Here is a 20,144-nt window from a genome sequence, read left to right as displayed (position 1 = left end):
GCAACTAGAGAAAGTCTGCACAGCAGTGAGGACCCAATGCAGCCAAAAATTAATTAATTAATTAATTTTTTAAAAGACCAGAGGTCTTAAGCCAGGACTGTATCAAGCTCAAGGAGAACAATTATGATTCAGATGGGAAAGGAAAAAGAAAATGATTTGACTTAATTTAAAGCACTATTCAGAACTATTATAAGGTCATAGATAACACTATTGGTGGGATGTAAGTTGGCCTCATCTTTATGGAGGACAGTTTGACAGTATTAAGATCCTTAAGCATATTGATGTCCTTTGATCTTGTAATTCTATTTCTTGAAATTTATTCTCTGGAAGAAAATGCAAGGTGTATATATGCACGCATGCACGCATATGCACATATACTTGCAGTGTTCCTTAAGTGTCCAAAGATAGGAACTTGGTTTTATTATGGTATATACAAATGGTAGAACATATTATTGAAAAACATTTGAGGACATGAGAAGAGTCATTATTTGTTAAGTGACAAGACAGGATATAAAACTGTATGCATAGTATAACCCTGATTTAATTTATGTACATCAGAAAAATCAAAGAAAGTATCTCAAAATGTTAATGATAGTTGTAACCAGTAGTACAATTAGAGGTAATTTTCGTTTTCTTGTGTACGGTTGTCTGGATAAGGAGATGATGGAGAACTGTACCTTTCCTTTGCAATAAGATGCAAAGACTTGAAAAGCTATTCTTCTTGAATTCCAAGGTCTTTTTTTAGTTTGTTTCCCTCTCACTGTTGTGGCCTCTCCCGTTGCGGAGCACAGGCTCTGGACGCTCAGGCTCAGCGGCCATGGCTCACGGGCCCAGCCGCTCTGCGGCATGAGGGATCCTCCCAGACCGGGGCACGAACCCGTGTCCTCTGCATCGGCAGGCGGACTCTCAACCACTGCGCCACCAGGGAAGCCCTGAAATTGCTTTTAAAAGTTGATATTTGTGTGGGGGTTTTTAGGGTTTTTTTTTTTTTTTGTCTTATAAATTTATTTATTTATTTATGGCTGAGTTGGGTCTTTGTTGCTGCATGCGGGCTTTCTCTAGCTGCGGCGAGTGGGGGCTACTCTTTGTTGCGGAGCACAGGCTCTAGGCGTGTGGGCTTCAGTAGTTGTGGCGCACGGGCTCAGTAGTTGTGGCTCACAGGCTCTAGAGCACAGGCTCAGTAGTTGTGGCGCACGGGCTTAGTTGCTCCAAGGCATGTGGGATCTTCCCGGACCAGGGCTTGAACTCATGTCCCCTGTGTTGGCAGGTGGATTCTTAACCACTGTGGCACCAAGGAAGCCAAAAGTTGATATTTGGATGAGTGGTGTAACATTCTAATTAAAAGTGCTCTTTTGGGCTTCCCTGGTGGCGCAGTGGTTGAGAGTCTGCCTGCCAATGCAGGGGACGTGGGTTCGTGCCCCGGTCCGGGAGTATCCCACATGCCACGGAGCGGCTGGGCCCGTGAGCCATGGCCGCTGAGCCTGCGCGTCCGGAGCCTGTGCTCCGCGGCAGGGGAGGCCACAAGCAGTGAGAGGCCCATGTACTGCAAAAAAAAAAAAAAAAAAGTGCTCTTTTTCATGATAATATTTTGAGTGTTGGTATATTTTACTGAGTCCACGGTCATGGGTCAGTTTTCATGAAGCCCATTTAGCTTTTGTTTTTTCCATTTCCAGTTTCCCTTAAATCTTGCTGAACATATTACACATGAATTATATGTCTTGTTTGCCTTCTTAGTGCCTAGCTTTGTGGAAATGAGTGGTCTGGGTTTTAGGAGGAACTGGGGACGGGAGGGGATATTAAATTAATCAGTGTAAAGTCATGACCAGAAAAACTGCTCAAAGACCATGGATTACTGAGTATTAAGTAGCTCTTTGCTTTATCCTTGTATAAAGATAGCTTTTTTTTTTCATTTTTATAGTCTGATCTAAATACCTGATAGTGATTAATAATCTTAATATTAAGAATATTATAAGAATAATACCAAGAATATACTGAGAAGATATATTGGGGCTTTAAAAATGTCAGTTTTGAAGACTATATAGTAATTTTTATTGAATAATAATATATTTTAAAAAGAAAAATGATACTGTAACAACAGCTGTAGCAGTATGACTTTTTTCTGTTTGTTAATCATTAGACTATCAGTGCATGTGTAAGTCAAGAGTCCTAAATCTTTTTGCTTCCTGATAAGCTAATGGTTATATGTGACCAAATTCTAAAGACATGAAGATTTTTAGTAGTAAAATGAGTTATTATGAAAAGTGACGTTTAACAAGTAAAAAACAAAAGCATAATTTGGGTAAAAAATAAGTTGGAGTTATTAAGCATATGATAATGTAATGTTATTGAACTGAGAGCAGGATTTGGAATTAGTTCCCATTAAAATGACTAAGACCTGGGCTTCCCTGGTGGCACAGTGGTTGAGAGTCCGCCTGCCGATGTAGGGGACGCGGGTTCATGCCCCGGTCCGGGAAGATCCCACATGCCGCGGAGCGGCTGGGCCCGTGAGCCATGGCCACTGAGTCTGCGCATCCAGAGCCTGTGCTCCGCAACGGGAGAGGCCACAGCAGTGAGAGGCCCGCGTACTGCAAAAAAAATGGCTAAGACCTGATGGATAAGTTCAGTATTTATTTACTGTTTGATTTTTATGTTTTCTTATAGGTGATTGGTCTGTTGGATGTTTTCACACCTGCAAGGTCTCTGGAGGAATTCAATGATGTGTGAGTAAATCCTCTGTGTTTGCCTTCCTCCGCTAGAGGTTAAAGATTAGCAGCCCATTTCTAATCCTGAACCACTTAGCACTATCAGACTTAGATTCTTTATTCCTGTCATCCAACTCTTCTGCGGAATGGGGAATGGATACAGAAGATGTATATTTTGGGGGGTATAAATTCGTATTTTCATCATCTCAGGCACATTGTGCCCTATTTGGAGACACAGTGGTGGGTCCTGGCAACAGTTCCATAGAGAAGAGTATAGGGAGTTTTGACCATGATTTTTATTCTCAAATTGTCTGTCCCAGCTTTCAAAGGGACATGTTTATTTATATCAAGAAATGTAGTGGTGGGCTTCCCTGGTGGCGCGGTGGTTAAGAATCCGCCTGCCAATGCAGGGGACACGGGTTCGAGCCCTGGTCTGGGAAGATCCCACATGCCACGGAGCAACTCAGCCCATGTGCCACAACTACTGAGCTTGCGCTCTAGAGCCCGTGAGCCACAACTACTGAGCCTGTGTGCCATAACTACTGAAGCCCGTCTGCCTAGAGCCCATGCTCCGCAACAAGAGAAGCCGCTGCAATGAGAAGCCCATGCACCGCAATAAAGAGTAGCCCCTGCTCGCCACAACTAGAGAAAGCCCATGCAGCAACGAAGACCCAACGCAGCCAAAAATAAATAAAATTATTTTTTTTAAAAAATAGAAAGAAATGTAGTGGAGTCCTGGTTCCATATAGATTCTTCCATTTCTTTTATCCTGCTTGTGTGTGGGAAATGCATGCTGATCTTTAAAGTATTGGATTTCTGTACTGGGACAAATGGTGAGCCTCATGTGTTTAGAAAGCTGATTCTCCCAGTTTTGTGACCATCTCTATTGTTTTAGCCTGGGGAACCCCCCCTAGAAAGAGGGCCTGAGATTCTCAGGAACCAGTAGTTGAGGGCTAGGGAAAACGAAACAGAGAGGAAGAGAAAGTTGCTACGAGGATATGTTATTAAGTCAGTCACCATTGTGTGCAACTGGGCTGAAAACTGCCAGGGTCTTCAGTTTTCCAAAAGTTGTGTAGAATGCACCTCAGATGGGAGCATTTACCCACTGGCTTCTGACTCCATTGGCAAGTGTTGCCCCATGGGGCAGTAATGCCCTCACCTGCCCAGGTTGCACCTGTATGAGTACAAGATAGATTCCAGCAAGTGTTGTGGATGTTGTGCAGGTGTTGTGTATGTGTGAGTGCTCTATTGTAGCTTTCCCAATATCTGAATTAACATACCTCCCGTCCCCAATTCACAAGTATACTATACCATAAGAGAGAAGGAACACCTTAAATTTAGGGTTATACATTTTGTCCTGGTGAAATTTTGGCATTCCTAAGTGGAAAGGAGGACTATTGTGAAAATCCAAATAAAATTGCAGATCTTGGCCTCTCTTCCTTAACCTCTACTCTCCACTGTCCCCAGTGCTGAACTTAACCCCACCCTTATCCTGGGCTCAGTTTCTTCTACCCTTATCCTAGGCCAAGTGCAAGCACCATTTGCTCATTTCCCAAAGAACAAGTGGGAGGGAGTGGAGGAGATGTTTGAGCTTGTGTGTTCTGTCTAATGAAAGGGGGAAAAAAAATGAAAAAGAAATGTAGAATATTAAATGGAAAGAGAAGGAGGAAGGTAGCAAAAAAATCTCCCACCACTTGAACTTAGTTGGAACATGATATGACTGTGAGTCGAAGATGAAAGAAGGAGAATCTAGTCTAAGTGCAAGAACTCCCACCCACATTAACCTTGATCCTGCTAATGAAAGTTTAAGAAAAAACTTTGAACTTCCTTCAAGCAAAGGGGAAAAAAAAGGCAGTAACTAAGAACAGCTGTGCTTCCTGAGCCCTGCGTGTCTCTAGAATGTGGAGGCTTCTAAAGCCTCCTTACTGGATGCCCCAGGCAGAAGCATGTGTGTTGCAAGTTGTTGAGCCCTGCTGTAGGCTATGTTTGGAAAAGAGAATATTGCCATGATGATTTTTTTCTTTAACATTGATTCATTAATTTTTACTTTTTTGAGGATTTTTTTTTTAAGAGCAGCTTTAGGTTTACAACAAAATTGAGGGGAAGGTACAGAGGTTTCCTGCTTACCCTCCTGCCCCTGTACATGCATAGCTTCCCTCATTATCACCAGAATGGTATATTTTTCACCAAGAATGGACCTATATTGACACATCATAATTACCCAAAGTCCATAGTTTACCATAGGATTCACTCTTAGTGTTGAAAAGTTTATGGATTTAGACAAATATATAATGACATATCATTATAATATCATACAGTGTATTTTCACTGCCCTAAGAATGATGGGTTTTGATATTCTGTCTAAATGTGGAAAAAATGCTGAAGTAATATGTTTGTGAATTACTTTAGAAAACATTTGAATCAGGATTGAGCTATAGCCCAAAATTTCAGGTGTGACGAGGATTGATTTTTTTTTTTTTTTAAGGAAGGAATTGATAATTCGCTGACCTAGGCTAATGCTGTATTTTGCCTTAATCAGGCATATGGAACTGGATTATGAGCCTGTTTTTCCTATGTCAAAGACCTTATTTAAGGCTAGTGTCTTTGAGAGGTTAAATTTTATCCATTGTGGTGCCTGTTGGCTCCTTTATCCATTTGAAGGCTCACTGACTTACAAGCATACCCACTGAACTGAAATTGCATTTATTTCTTCATTCATTCATTCAACAGATACCATGGCTACTGAGCAGGAATCTGTTCTTTCTATGCCACTGTAACTGGGTTCTATTTGCTTATTTATTTCCAGCTTTACTGAGATATAACTGACATACAACATTGTGTAATTTGGGTTATGATTGTTTATAAATAAGAACTTAGTTCACCGTTTGGGAGCAAATCTCAGTACTACTTGTTGAATACTTGCTGAGCAGAGTGTTAGAACAAGGCTCAGGATAATCAGAAACACTAGTCTTTCCCTTGATGAAATAAAAATCTTGTTAGGGGAAATAAATTCAAAACACTTTTGTAGGGGCTTCCCTGGTGGCACAGTGGTTAAGAATCTGCCTGCCAATGCAGGGGACACGGGTTCGAGCCCTGGTCCGGGAAGACCCCACATGTCACAGAGCAACGAAGCCCACGTGCCACAACTACTGAGCCTGCGCTCTAGAGCCCACAAGCCACAACTACTGAAGCCTGCGTGCCTAGAGCCTGTGCTCCGCAACAAGAGATGCCACTGCAATGAGAAGCCCGCGTACCACAACGAAGAGTAGCCCCAGCTCACCACAGCTAGAGAAAGCCCGCGTGCAGCAACGAAGACCCAACACAGCCAAAAAATAATAAATAAATAAAATAAGTAAATTAAAAAAAACAAAAACAACACTTTTGTAACCAAGTTATCCGTTGACTGTAAGACCTTGGACAAGTCACTTTTCCTCTCTGGGTCCCAGTTAACTTCCGTGTAAAATGATGAAAATTGGGGTGGTTCACTTCTGAAGTGTTTTCAGTCCCAGAGAATCTCTGAAAATAGAATGATGAACCTAAGGATACCTTTTGGAAAAATGTTTCATTATTTACTTTTTTATGATTTATGTATCACTGAGAAAAAATGAGTACTTGTCCAGGACTATGGTTATTTCAGTGTTTTCCAAAGTCATTTCAGAATTTGCATAAGAGATCAAACATCTTCACCTACAGTTACAGGCTGTGCAAATTTAAATACCTTTAGGGCCAGACAAATAACATAAACTAGGCTCAGTGCTATACAGAATACCTGCACTTCCTAAAAGCATTCAAATTTACATTAAAACAAAATAAACAAAGACCCACTGTTCTGGCCAAATCAAACAAGCTGAAGACTAGAGTGGTTCTACAGGCTGCCAGGTTTAGAGCAAACAGTAATTTTGTTTTTTGTTTTTGTTTAAAATATTTATTTATTCTTTTTTTGGGGGGGTTGTTTGCTTCTTTTAATTTTTTTAAATTTTTGTTTGTGTTGGATCTTTGTTGCTGTGTGTGGGCTTTCTCTAGTTGTGGCGAGCAGGGGCTACTCTTCATTGCAGTGCGCAGGCTTCTCATTGTGGTGGCTTCTTTTGTTGCAGAGCACGGGCTCTAGGTGCGTGGGCTTCAGTAGTTGTGGCACATGGGCTCAGTAGTGGTGGCACGCAGGCTCTAGAGCACAGGCTCAGCAGTTGTGGCGCACAGGCTTAGTTGCTCCGCGGCATGTGGGATCTTCCCGGACCAGGGCTCGAACCCGTGTTCTTAACCACTGCACCACCAGGGAAGCCCCAAACAGTAATTTTGAACATTAATTTTCTGTGCTAATTAACAAAATTTCTAATTACTTTTCATAGTTATAGTTGGCTTTTAATGTGTTATGTGTATTTGTGCCTTTATGTTTCAGTTAGCACTTTCCATTTATCATACAATTCAAGCTTTTACTGAATTTTAAATTTCTTAGTTAATAGGCATCCTACATAATTCATTAGTAAGACTATACTTTTGAGAAAGGAATAATAGATAGGTAGTGAGTTTTGATCATTAGAAACAATGTGCAGTTACTGAATATAACAGAGCTGGTGTTTGGAAAATGTGGAGTTAAAAGATGAGAATACAGTACCAAGTTGTTCTTGACTGCGATATGATGTGGTTGTACAGTTGGCAAAATTTTATAAGATATATCTAGATCTTTTTAGTGATTGGATATCATTTGGACATTTCTGTTTGCTTCTTTTTTTAATTTTGTTAAATTTTTGTCTGTGTTGGGTCTTCATTGCTGCACGAGGGCTTTCTCTAGTTGTGGCGAATGGGGGCTACTCTTCATTGTGGTGAGCGCGCTTCTCATTGTGGTGGCTTCTCTTGTTTCAGAGCTTGAGCTCTAGGCGTGCGGGCTTCAGTAGTTGTGGCTCGTGGGCTCTAGAACGCAGGCTCAGTAGTTGTGGTGCATGGCCCCAGTTGCTCTGCATGTGGCATGTGGGATCCTCCTGGACCAGGGATCAAACCCGTGTCCCCTGCACCAGCAGGCAGATTCTTAACCACTGTGCCACCAGGGAAGTCCCGGGAAAGTAGATCCTTAACGATACAGTCAGGTCCTCACACACACACCAAGATGTAGAGCTTAGTGAAGCAGGAACCCACTAGGCAGCTCCATCATTGACTGCTTTGACGTAATCCATACTCCTGCTAGTGTTGGAGGGTTTCCTGCAGAGGCGTGGGGTGGCCGCAGCTCACCGGGGGGACATGGTCACTGGCAGCAGAAGTCGTGGGAAGCACTCCTTGGCATGAGCCCTCCCAGAGTCTGCCACCAGCCCCACCAAAGAGCCGGGTAGGCTGTCTCTTTGCTTCCTGATGGTAATATTTGTCAGGAGGTGGCATATATGTGCCATATGCATGCTGCAATAGGAATCCAAAATCTTGAAATAGCCAGTATTAGAACCTAACCCTAGAGTAAGCTGCAACTTCATGCTACTACAACATTGCCTTTTCTTAACTATAGTGGTTCTCTCATCAAGCTTAGTAGACAATGAAGAGTTTTTGGACTCAGTGCAAACAACTTCCTCAAATTTCAGGAAAGCTGAATTGCCATTTTCCCCCTTATTTTATAACTTCCCATTCCAGGTTTCTTATACCCAAGTTCCTTATCTTTGCTTGGCTCTTGAAGAGGGATGTGGAAGTGGGGTTTTAGATTCTCCCGTGATCTAGAAGAAGATCTACAACAGGGTCAGTCAGCAGCCATTGTTTTAGTGAAAGCCAATGGGCAGATAATCACCTAGCTTATTTAGGCGTCCACTAACTAAAAATGATTGTTCAACCACTAAGTGTAGCCTTTTTTATCAGTGTAAAAGCTGCTGAATGTACCAGATAGGTAAAGGAAGTTTCTAGATTTATATTTTAACCTGATTTAATTCATAAATATTTAAATACCCATCCTGTGTTAAGCATAGTACTAGTCTCTGGGGAATATAACAAATTAGATAAACATGGTCCCTGATGATAGATTGAGACTCTTTAATTGGAGAGAAGAACAATTTAAATGACCAAACAAAATACAGTGTGATAGGTTCTGGAAGATCCTACATGATTTTTATTACTGTTCACTCTCTGACCTCATCTAATACTTTTCCCACTCACTCTCTCCATTCCAGCCACTCTGGCCTCTTTATTCTTCCTTGAATACAGACATCCACATTCCCAGTAGAACCTTTGTACTGGTTTCTAATGTTGGCCTGGAACACTCTCCCCACATATCCACATGACTGATTCCTTCATTTCCTTCAAGACCCTACCGAAAGGTCATTTCATCAGAAGCTTTTTTTTTCCCTCTCCACCATAGCTGAAATACTACCCCCACTGTCAGGGTCTACTCCTTACCCTACTTTCTTCTTAGCAAATTTTATCATCATATATTTATTGTTGTCTGCCTTCTCCCTGTAGCTTGTAAGCTCTATTAGAGCAGGGAGTTTATTTTCTTCCTTGTTGAGTCTTCTTTATTTGGCTGTGTTGGGTCTTCGTTGCTGCGTGTGGGCTTTCTTTTCTCTAGTTGCAGAGAGCAGGAGCTGCTCTTCATTGCGGTGTGTGGGCTTCTCATTGTGGTGGCTTCTCTTGTTGCAGAGCATGGGCTCTAGGCTCGCGGGCTTCAGTAGCTGTGGCACGCAGGCTCAGTAGTTGTGGCTCTCAGGCTCTAGAGCGCAGGCTCAGTAGTTGTGGCACATGGGCTTAGTTGCTCCACAGCACGTGGGATCTTCCTGGACCAGGGATCGAACCCATGTGCCCTGCATTGGCAGGCAGATTCTTAACCACTGCGCCACCAGGGAAGCCCCCTTGTTGAGCCTTTAGTAGTTAGAAATTCTCAGAAGTTGAGAGTGATGAACTGAATTGTATAATACCACATATAAAATTGTACACATTGGGCTTCCCTGGTGGCGCAGTGGTTGAGAGTCCACCTGCCGATGCAGGGGACACGGCCTCGTGCCCCGGTCCGGGAAGATCCCACATGCCGCGGAGTGGCTGGGCCCGTGAGCCATGGCCGCTGAGCCTGCGCATCCAGAGCCTGTGCTCCGCAGCAGGAGAGGCCACGACAGTGAGAGACCCGTGTACCACAAAAAAAAAAAAAAAAAAATTGTACACATCTTAGGTCTTTTTGGCTCTAAGTCTATTTCTAGTCACATTTTTCTTGATCCAGAGCTCTATTATTTGAAAGTTTGCTAACCCTTCTCATTGGGTAAATGCTGTGTGATAGGTTGTATGTAAGATGTCATAACTAAAGGCCTTCAGTTGCATGTGGTCTCATTAATGAGATGAAGCATAAATGCTTACCTAAAACAACTTAAAGGACCAAGTCAAATTTGCAGTGTCAAAGCAACATACAGGGTATTAAGTAATCTCAGAATTTGAGAGAAACTTAGTGGAGGAAAGCCTCTAAAGAAGGTAATAACTGTATCTGAAGAAACAGATAAATAAGGATTGGGTGTAGAGGTCGAAATATATTCCAGATAGTCAAAGAAATGAAGGAAATGTATAAAGTATACAAAAAAGGCGATTTGTGTGGAATGGAGACTGTTAAAGGAGTAGATAACCGTTGATTTTTCTTTTGTACTTGGATAAAAATTGTGTTTTGGTAAATTATGAATTTTTTTTTTTTTGGTGGCGGAGGAGAGCTGTTTTCCTAATTTAGCTAAGAGGCGTTATCTGCTTGGAAATAGTGCTTTCCTCTGTCACTGAAAGAAATTCCCAGCCCAGTTGTTTGGACTTACAGAAGTATTCTTCTTCCTTGAAAATAGGTTGAGTGCTCAAGATTGGTAATACAGAAAGAGAAGCAGTCTGGGAGAAAGATGAATGAGTTAACTGTATTAACAGTTATATTTGCAATTTATTTCCGTATCAGAGAGGTCTGCTAAAATGAGGATGGAGAGTTGGTAAAGCATGTAGGTGTCGTCACTGACTCACATTTGAAATCTAAACAAATTACACATCCTTTAAGAAAACACCATTCAGTTTTTGTCTGACGTGATCAGTAAGATGCCCCCTTTTTCTCAGATTAGCTGTTGTAAAAAGGTAAAGAAGCTTCAAGGTATAGTTTTGAGTTTGATTCTCTCAAGAAATTTTCCTGTAATTAACTGCTTCCTAAGTCTGGATTGGTGCCCTCCCCTGTGTGTTCTCCAGCACCTTGATGTACACTTTTATAACTCTAATTATGCTCTATTATGAGTATATACCTTCCTCTCATCTAAATTCTGTATCTTTCTTTTCCACTGTTGTACTCCTAGTGCTCAACAGTAAATATTTGTTGATGGAGTGACTGAATGAATGAATAACCTTGTGCTTTCCTGTTTATAACTGGTTGGCAATCTAGTTGTCTGATAGCATGCCCAGTGCATTCTCTTTTGACTAACTTTTTTGTTTTTATCTTGGAATATAGACCATATGGTAGAATATTGAATCTGGTTTATTTGATGCAGGTAATGTAGAGGGCACCTTTCAGTAATCTTTACTTCAAATGAGGAGAATAGTTTGTTGTGAAATAAGCTGGCTAAGCTGCCTACCTGTCTGCTGAATGGTGCTTTTACCCCTTACATTGGAACAGTCTGGTCTGCTTACCAGATAAGATCTTTGGCATGAGTATTCCAATAAGATATGCCCTTGCCTGGTCTTACTAGTAATACTATATGAGTTGTCCTGGGTCATTCAATTAAATTCAGTGGTAATTGAGTGCCTGATATCTGCTAGACAATGTTTTTAGGTACTTTAGATACTACAGAGGACAAAAAAGAAGCCTGTCCTCCTTGAACATTGTACAGATAGATAGCAATAAACAATGAGCATATAAAAGAGGAAATTAGCATGTTAGCAAGCAGTAATGCTATGGACAAGAGGAAAAGATAGAGCAGGGAAGTGTGAGGGTTGGGGGAGAGATGCAATTTTAAATGGGGTGGTAAGGATAGGCCTCATTGAAAAGGTGAATTTTGAGCAAAAATTTGAAGAAGTAGAAGAATTAGACTTGTGGATATCTGGAGGAAGAGCATTCCAGGCAGAAGGAACAGCCAGTGCAAAAGTCCTGAGGCAGAAGACTGCATGCTGTATTGGAATTGCAGCAAGGGGGCCTGTGTGGCTGCAGTAAGGAGGCCAGTGTGCAGCTAAGTGAGAGCAGGGGAGAGAAGTAGATGAAGAAATGAGAGAGAGAATTGGGGACAGGATGCTGGATTATGTACAGCTTTATCTGCTGCTGAAGGGGTTTTTGTCTTTAAGTGAAATGGGAAGCCTTTTGAGAGGAGTGACATGGTCTATTTTTCATTTTTACAGAATCACTCTGCTGTTTTCAGAATAGGCTGTAGTGAGTCCCAAGGATCATTGGGTGTATTTCAGAAGCATGTGGTTACGAATTGTCAATCCCTATGATTATTTTAAATACTTTGTTTTAATATGGAAATGTTTTTTGCCCTTTTTGATAATTTTTTTATCAAATAGGGCTGACGGTAGTAGAGATGCCAAACTATAGATATAGAAGAGATTTTTTTCTACATAGGTTCTTTCTGATTGTATTATGCTTCAAAAAAAGAAAAGGCAGTAGAGTAGGAGTCTTTGACAATTGGGTGTTATCCAAGAAGCGCTTAATAAATGAAGCTCTAAATGGGGTGCTGTCTTGAGTACTGAAAACCACTTATTGTAGACTTCTGCCTTTTTGCTGGTACAGTACATTTTACTTTGAGAAATGATGGTTTATGCTCTTTATAGTTTAAGTTTAAAGGAAACCATCCTCACAAGAAAAGTGGAAAACAAGATTTGTATCATCAGGCTGTGAAATCATATTTTCAGCCCTCTACCTAATAAAGCCCTACTTATCTAATTCCTTTTTAAAGATGGGGGAACTAGGTAGCTTTCCAGCTGTTGGTCAGATTTAATTATTTGAGGTGTTCTGAACACTGACAGTAATAGGCATGTCTTTACTAAAATGTAATAAATTAAGCAGTTAAATGTAATTGCTTTGTAGAGACTAATACTATAGAAATTATGTGGCATCTGTCTTTTTTTAGTTTATTAAATTTATTTATTTTTGGCTGCATTGGGTCCTCGTTGCTGCGCAGATTTCTCTAGTTGCAGTGAGCAGGGGCCGCTCTTCGTTGCGGTGCACAGGCTTCTCATTTCAGTGGCTTCTCTTGTTGCAGAGCACAGGCTTTAGGTGCATGGGCTTCAGTAGTTGTGGCTCACGGTCTCTAGAGCTCAGCCTCAGTAGTTGTGGCATGCGGGCTTAGTTGCTCCACGGCATGTGGGATCTTCCCGGATCAGGGCTCGAACCCGTGTACCCTGCATTGGCAGGCAGATTCTTAACAACTGCGCCACAAGGGAAGCCCCTATGTGGCATCTATTAATGCTCCTTTTGGGACTGGCTTATTTAAAATGTGCCCATCGACATTTTCCTCCCACTTCCTTGTTCACTACTTTTAGAAATTGTTATGTCTTCCATAAGCATTCAGGAACTTTGCACAACACTTGCTTTTGTCCACTGTTGCAAAATTTATTTCAAAAACCTTTCTATATGTGATGAGTTGGAATTTGACAATTGGTTTTCATGGATTGGTCTTTTGGGCTTCGTGGAAACAACATATAGTGATTAGGTTAGTTCCTGCCAGACACATCTGCCATGAATAATGTGGTTCAGCTGATTTGATTGGAGCCTAGCAGCAACGTTTGATAGTTATCACTATATAGACTGATTAACCTTATGTACTTATATAATGTCTTGACAGTCTCTCCCGGTGTCTGGAAATTTTAGTGATAAAATGAATGTGGTCTCTGATGGGGAGGGGACTTAAAGGGAATTACACAGTGGTAGAATATTCTTTTTTCTTTTTTTAAAAATAAATTTATTTTATTTATTTATTTTTTGGCTGAGTTGGGTCTTCGTTGCTGTGTGCGGACTTTCTCTAGTTGTGGCGAGTGGGGGTTCCTCTTCGTTGCAGTGCATGGGCTTCTCATTGCAGTGGCTTCTCTTGTTGCGGAGCACGGGCTCTAGGCGCGCAGGCTTCAGTAGTTGTGGCACGTGGGTTCAGTAGTTGTGGCTCACGGGCTCTAGAGCGCAGGCTCAGTAGTTGTGGCGCATGGACTTAGTTGCTCCGCGACATGTGGGATCTTCCCAGACCAGGGCTCAAACCCATGTCCCCTGCATTGGCAGGCGGATTCTTAACCACTGTGCCACCAGGGAAGCCCAGTGGTGGAATATTCTAACTAAAAGCATGCTCGCTCTCTCAGGCTGTGCAGTTAGTGGTCTTCTGTCTGTATAGGGTTTTTTAAGTTATTGGTAACCATTTAAACCCAATACTCAGACTTGAAATTACTATGTTTGCTTTGGTTATACTGCTTAACACCTTTGTGAACTAGTGCAGACATTAGAGAGTTAAGATTTTTAGGTTTTATTTCAAGACAGATTAAGGTAGATTTCTAGGTAGAATCATGCAGAACAGTGTTTCCTTTTTTTACCTTTTCTCCTTAAAAATATTTTTGAAAGTTGAAAGAATAATCCTCTTACTATTCAATGTCATAAAATGTAATTATTTGCAAAACAGTCTTATAAAACAAAAATTGGATTCCCTCTTCCTCAACCTGAGCCTTGCAAATTGTCATAATTGGTATTATGGATATGGCAACCATTATCCCAGATTTTCTGGGGGAAGTTCTGATTTCACAATATTAACCAGTTATTCACAACATTCTCGTATTTGTCGGATTTTGTATCAATTTGGGGTTAAAAAAATACAGTGACTGTGATTAGGATGGAATATTGCAACATTTATAAAACTTAAAAGAAATCATTCTCTTGACTTAAATTCTCTGTCAACTGGAAGAATTTGGAGGCAGTATGGGCTGTGATTTAAGATCATATTCTCTGAGATCAAACAGTTTTGGATTCAGCCCCTGACATTATCACTCTTTTAACCTTGAGCAGGTTATATATACTTGTTCTGTCTTGTGTTTCCTCCTCAGGGAAATGGGAATACTAATGGAACTTACCTTACAGCTTTGTTGGGAAGAGTGTATGAGACACGGGCATAATAAATAGTGCTTGGCACAGAATAAGCACGAATGCCTTTGATTATGTTATGTTGAGCTTGGAGCATCTCTTAAATCAGAGCAACCTTTGTGAAAATATTTCCAAAAATCCAATATAGTCTTTAAGTGACAGAGTACACTCTTTCCTCAAGGCAATATAAACATGCAAGTTTTAAAAATATGAAGGGCTAAAAAATCTAACTTAAGTTTACATCTATGCTAAGTCCTATTGCTCTTCATCAAATTGGGAACTGACCATAGCAGCCCAACAGGGAAATTAGGAAACAGAAAAAGAAAAATTTTAATTCTTCTTTGAGGAAAGAAAGTAATAAATGTGGTGGTGGTGTGTGTGTGTGTGTGTGTAAAGAGAGGTTATACACATATATAGTCATGTAAGACGTTAATAGTATATTTAAATTTACTGACCTGGTTTCTTTTCTTCCAAATTTATCAAAAATAAAAATTGAAATGAAATGAAATCAGCATTTTTTTATAGCTCAACTGATATACATTATTATTCAGCCTCAGGAATGGGTAATCATTCTCATACTAGATAAAACCTAACTGAATTTTTAAAAACTCCACTTCTTTAGTACTGATTGTGGTTGTTATGTTCCCGTAGCAGTGTGATACAGTAATGAGTGAGTAAGGCATTGCGTCTAGAATATCTGTGGTAAACCTGTTGGACTTGAATGTAATCATTCCCTAATCTTATGATGTAAGGACAGGATACATATCCAGCACCACACCTGTGGGGAGAAGTTCTAGAATGCCTCATCTTGCTTGCAGATAAATTTTGTTCCTCCTTCCTTTAAAGTAAATGCAGGAATATTGTCAGTGAACAATATCCTTTTACCAGTCATTCCTGAAAAAGGAGAGGTATAATTTGAAAATTTAAAGATAATCCTATTTTATTTATTTATTTTTTAATTGAGGTATAGTTGATTTACAATGTTGTGTTAGTTTCTGGTGTACAGCAGAATACTGTACAGCAGTATTCTCTTTATTTATATACATATATTTCTGAATCACTAATCCAAAACTCCTAGCTTATCCCTCCCCCTCATGGTAATCATAAATTTGTTTTCTATGTCTGTGAGTCTGCTTCTGTTTTGTAAATAAGTTCATTTGAAGATACTCCTATTTTAGACCCTACAGGATATATAATGAGGTGAGAAATGTAATGGCGGATTTAAAAATATGGCCATGCATTTAGTTATACTGTGTATTTCTCATGCAATAATATCATTTTTTAAAAAAATGATACTAACACATATATCATTCTAATCTCCATTTTTGTTTTTTTCTTTTCTTTAGAGAACCTAGGAAAAGATGTCAAGTAGGAACTAGTATAAAAATTTTCAGAAAAATAGACGACAGGTAGTAAAGTTAGAATAGTGATGTTGGAAACAAGCCGCGCGTGAGTAGCTACTAAGCTTTTAGGTGTCACTGCGGTACTTACTGAGTGGACTTCTAACAGTCTTATGAAGATCAGAGCTTTCTTAGGGTTCTGGATTATTGTGTAACTGTCCATTAATTTCTAGGTACCTGGTGACCCATCTCATGGGGGCAGATCTGAACAACATTGTGAAATGTCAGAAGCTTACGGATGACCACGTTCAGTTCCTTATCTACCAGATTCTCCGAGGTCTCAAGGTACAGTCAGTATTAGTAATAATTTTGAGGAATGAATTCTCTCTCTCCCTCTCTCCCTTCTATTTAGGGCTTAAGGGAAAACAAACAAAACTTTTCTTATGGAAAATTTCAAATACAGAAATCACAAGTACAATCAGAGTATAATGAACCCCTGTGTTTACTCAGCGACCACAATTACCAACATATGGTTAATCTTGTTTCTTTTGTATTCCCCCAAACCCTGGATTATTTTAAGGCAAGTCTAGACATCATATCACTCCACCCATCAATACTTCTGTAGGTATGTCTGAGAGTTAAAGACTCTTCATTATTACATCTAAACAATAATAATAATTTCTTGATGTAATCTAATATCTGGTCAGTGTCATGTTGAAACTTTGAAAACATCCTCAAGAAGGCTAATTTATTTGTGGCAGGGGCAGTTTTTAAATTAAACCACCTTTAATATTTAGCATCTTTGAGTCCTTATTGTGCTCCAGAGCACCCACCAGGAAACAGTTTGAAAGCTCTATTTCACTCATACTCCAGCTCTGTGAACAGAGTTGATGGTATGGAAGTCATAGTTATGATAAATGTACAGACTACTGATAATTACTTGTTCTGATTGCTAATCCTGCTGTTAATACTAGCATTTCTTATTGACTCATAAAAATGTACTTCAGATATGTCATATGACAGTAGGAGGCTGGACATAACTGAGTTTTTGCTTTTTCACAGTATATACATTCAGCCGACATAATTCACAGGGTAGGTATTGTCTTTTGATTAAATTATTGGGGTGCTGGTGGGTAGGGAGATTGGCAAGATCCTAATCTAAGCTTATTTTAGCTATTGAAATATTGAGCGATTGCAACTTTGCTCTAGGTTTAACTAAAGAACGAAGATATATAGTTTTTACCTATTTAAGGCTAATGAGGACTAGATAGTGACTATAGAATGTAGATTTATAGTTAGATGAAGTCTTTTTTTTTTTTAATTTATGTTTATTTTTGGCTGCGTTGGGTCTTCGTTGCTGCACGCAGGCTTTCTCTAGTTGTGGTGAGCAGGGGCTACTCATTGTTGTGGTGCACGGGCTTCTCATTGTGGAGCACAGGCTCTAGGTGTGTGGGCTTCAGTAGTTGTGGCATGTGGGCTCAGTAGTTGTGGCTTGCCGGCTCTAGAGTGCAGGCTCAGTAGTTGAGGCGCACGGGCTTAGTTGCTCCGCGGCATGTGGGATCTTCCTGGACCAGGGCTCGAACCCATGTCCCCTGCATTGGCAGGCAGATTCTTAACCACTGCGCCACCAGGGAAGCCCTAGATGAAGTCTTTTATGTTTAGCACTTCATCATTACCCTTAGGGAAAGAATTTACCATGTGTCATAAAGTTGATCCTGTTCTCTCTTACTTGCTTCCTAGGACCTAAAACCTAGTAATCTAGCTGTGAATGAAGACTGTGAGCTGAAGGTAGGATGAAGTGACAGTGGTAATTGTTTCACCTTGTAACTATATGTTTAACTAACCAGGCAAATTTATATAGGGAATGTGTTTATAAAGCCATGACTTTTAATCTGAAAATTCTTATTGTCCTTAGGAATATCATTAGACTTTGAAATTTAAACCAGAGATTTAGTAAGCTTTAGTTTAAGTGATATTGAAGGTAGCATCAGGTGTCTTGTTTTCATTCTAAAATAAAGTTAAATTGAAATTTAATATATTAGTTATAATAAAGGAGAATTATAGTGTGAATATCAAGTAAGCAGCCCTCTTGAAGAGTAATTATTAGATTTTATGGGTTTCTAAGAGAAAAAAATGGCAGAAACACACTTATTCAAAATAATTCAACTAAGAGATAAATAATCTATAAAGAGCAAGCAACTCTGGAATTTTTTGTTTCATTTCTTTTTTTACTCAATTTTTTGGAAACATAATTTACAATAAAATGCAACACTTTAAGTGTACATTTGACAAACTTATATAGCTACATAACCACCAACACAGTTATGATAAAGAACATGTCCATCACTCCAGAAAGTTCCCTTGTGCCCCCTTCCTAGCCAGTCCCCACACCTCTACCCCTAACCCTGGCTTCAGACAACAACCGATCTGCTTTCTGACACCATAGAGTAGATTTATCTTTTCTGGAGTTCCATACAAGTGGAATCATACAGTATTTTTCTATGTGTGTCTGACTTTTGCTTAGTATAATATTATTGAGATCCATCTGTATTGTGTGTATCAGTAGTTCATTCCTTTTTGTTGCTGAGTAGATCCATTTTATGATTATACCACAATTTATTTATCCATCCACCTATTGATAGATAGACATGTGCTTCAGTTCCATTTCAGGGCTGTGTAAAGCTGCTATGAATATTCATGTGCAAGCCTTTCTGTGGCACATATATTTTCATTGCTCTTGGATAAATGCCTAACAGTGGCATTTTTGTTTTGCTTTTTGTGATTTCATTTTTTTTTAAGTTCTTGCTGTGTTCCCCATGCATTCTAAGCATGGACCAGGAAATATGTTTATGAAAGTGCTATATTCTCACTTTTTATAAGGCACTGGAGTTTTTTCCCTCCTGCTTTACAAGCCTTAGGAGTTTGTTCCAGTGCCTGATTTCTCTTCTCTCCCTTAGATCTTGGATTTTGGACTGGCTCGACATACAGATGATGAAATGACAGGCTATGTAGCCACTAGGTGGTACAGGGCTCCTGAGATCATGCTGAACTGGATGCATTACAACCAGACAGGTACTACTTGCTCTTTTATTTAGGGCCTTATTAATACTATGTTCTGTGTATTTGGGGTTCTCAGAAGTGGAGATGGCAGGAGTAGGAAGAAACATTTTTTTTCTTCCCTCAGTGATCATTTTAAGTCCACGAATAGAAAAATATTTCAGTTGCTCAGATAAAGTGGGTTTTTTCAAACTTTGTGATTTAGCAATTGGCTTTTTATTTATTTATTTTTTTTGCGGTACGCGGGCCTCTCACTGTTGTTGCCTCTCACTGTTGTGGCCTCTCCCGTTGCGGAGCACAGGCTCCGGATGCGCAGGCTCAGTGGCCATGGCTCACGGGCGTAGCCGCTCCGTGGCATGTGGGATCTTCCCGGACCGGTGCACAAACCCATGTCCCCTGCATTGGCAGGTGGACTCTCAACCACTGCGCCACCAGGGAAGCCCTGGCTTTTTACTTATTTATATTTTCAGCATATTCTCTGAGTACTCCTGCCTGAAGACATTGGGTTTATAATATTAACCTCTCAATATTACTTGGGAGAATCCATCATTTATACCAGTTAGAAACCTTTGTCCTTTTGTGAACAGCTTATTTCTCTTGCCATAACTATGTTTTGACTTAGCCCACCCATGAAGCCCTTTAATGTGGTAAAGGTCTTAGCTTATTTATTTCTATAAAAATGAGTGTGATTGTTGAACCTCGGATGTCTTAAATATTAATTTCAGTATTTCACCCCTTAACTATAGTTCCATTTGTAGCCAAGTATGATAATAGTGACATTATATTACTTTTATTTCTCTTTAATTTTGCCAGTTGATATTTGGTCAGTGGGATGCATAATGGCCGAGCTGTTGACTGGAAGAACACTGTTTCCTGGTACAGACCGTATCCTTTAAAAAGTTTTGGGTTCTTGTTTCTTGTCTGTATTTTGGTGTCCATGGTAGTATATTACTTTTACCTATCTCTAGGAAGGGCCTTCAGTTACTTGCTTTTATAGTCCAGATATGCATTGTGAGATCTGCCCTCTTGCTGAGTATC

The 20,144-nt window shown here is 40.1% G+C and overlaps 1 protein-coding gene across 8 annotated transcripts in view; it reads left to right on the top strand.

Moving 5' to 3' along the window:
- Nucleotides 1–20,144, top strand: part of MAPK14 (mitogen-activated protein kinase 14) — a 72,736-nt gene that overhangs the window by 26,038 nt on the left and 26,554 nt on the right. For all 8 annotated transcript variants that reach the window (XR_003796621.1, XR_003796622.1, XR_003796623.1 and 5 more), the window contains exons 3-8: nucleotides 2,662–2,720; nucleotides 16,283–16,394; nucleotides 17,112–17,141; nucleotides 17,790–17,837; nucleotides 19,007–19,121; nucleotides 19,920–19,991. Coding sequence is in view for 5 of the 8 variants with exons in the window: in XM_029242215.1 (XP_029098048.1) it covers nucleotides 2,662–2,720; nucleotides 16,283–16,394; nucleotides 17,112–17,141; nucleotides 17,790–17,837; nucleotides 19,007–19,121; nucleotides 19,920–19,991 (436 nt within the window). In the remaining 3 variants the exon portion in view is untranslated. The remainder of the gene's footprint in view (nucleotides 1–2,661; nucleotides 2,721–16,282; nucleotides 16,395–17,111; nucleotides 17,142–17,789; nucleotides 17,838–19,006; nucleotides 19,122–19,919; nucleotides 19,992–20,144) is intronic.

The sequence above is a fragment of the Monodon monoceros genome, unplaced genomic scaffold, assembly GCF_005190385.1.
Source record: "Monodon monoceros isolate NGI ecotype Baffin Bay Population unplaced genomic scaffold, NGI_Narwhal_1 Super_Scaffold_3, whole genome shotgun sequence".
Classification (NCBI taxonomy): Eukaryota; Metazoa; Chordata; class Mammalia; order Artiodactyla; family Monodontidae; genus Monodon; species Monodon monoceros.
Note: the sequence above shows the minus strand (reverse complement) of the source record. Positions and strands in the feature narration are given on the sequence as shown.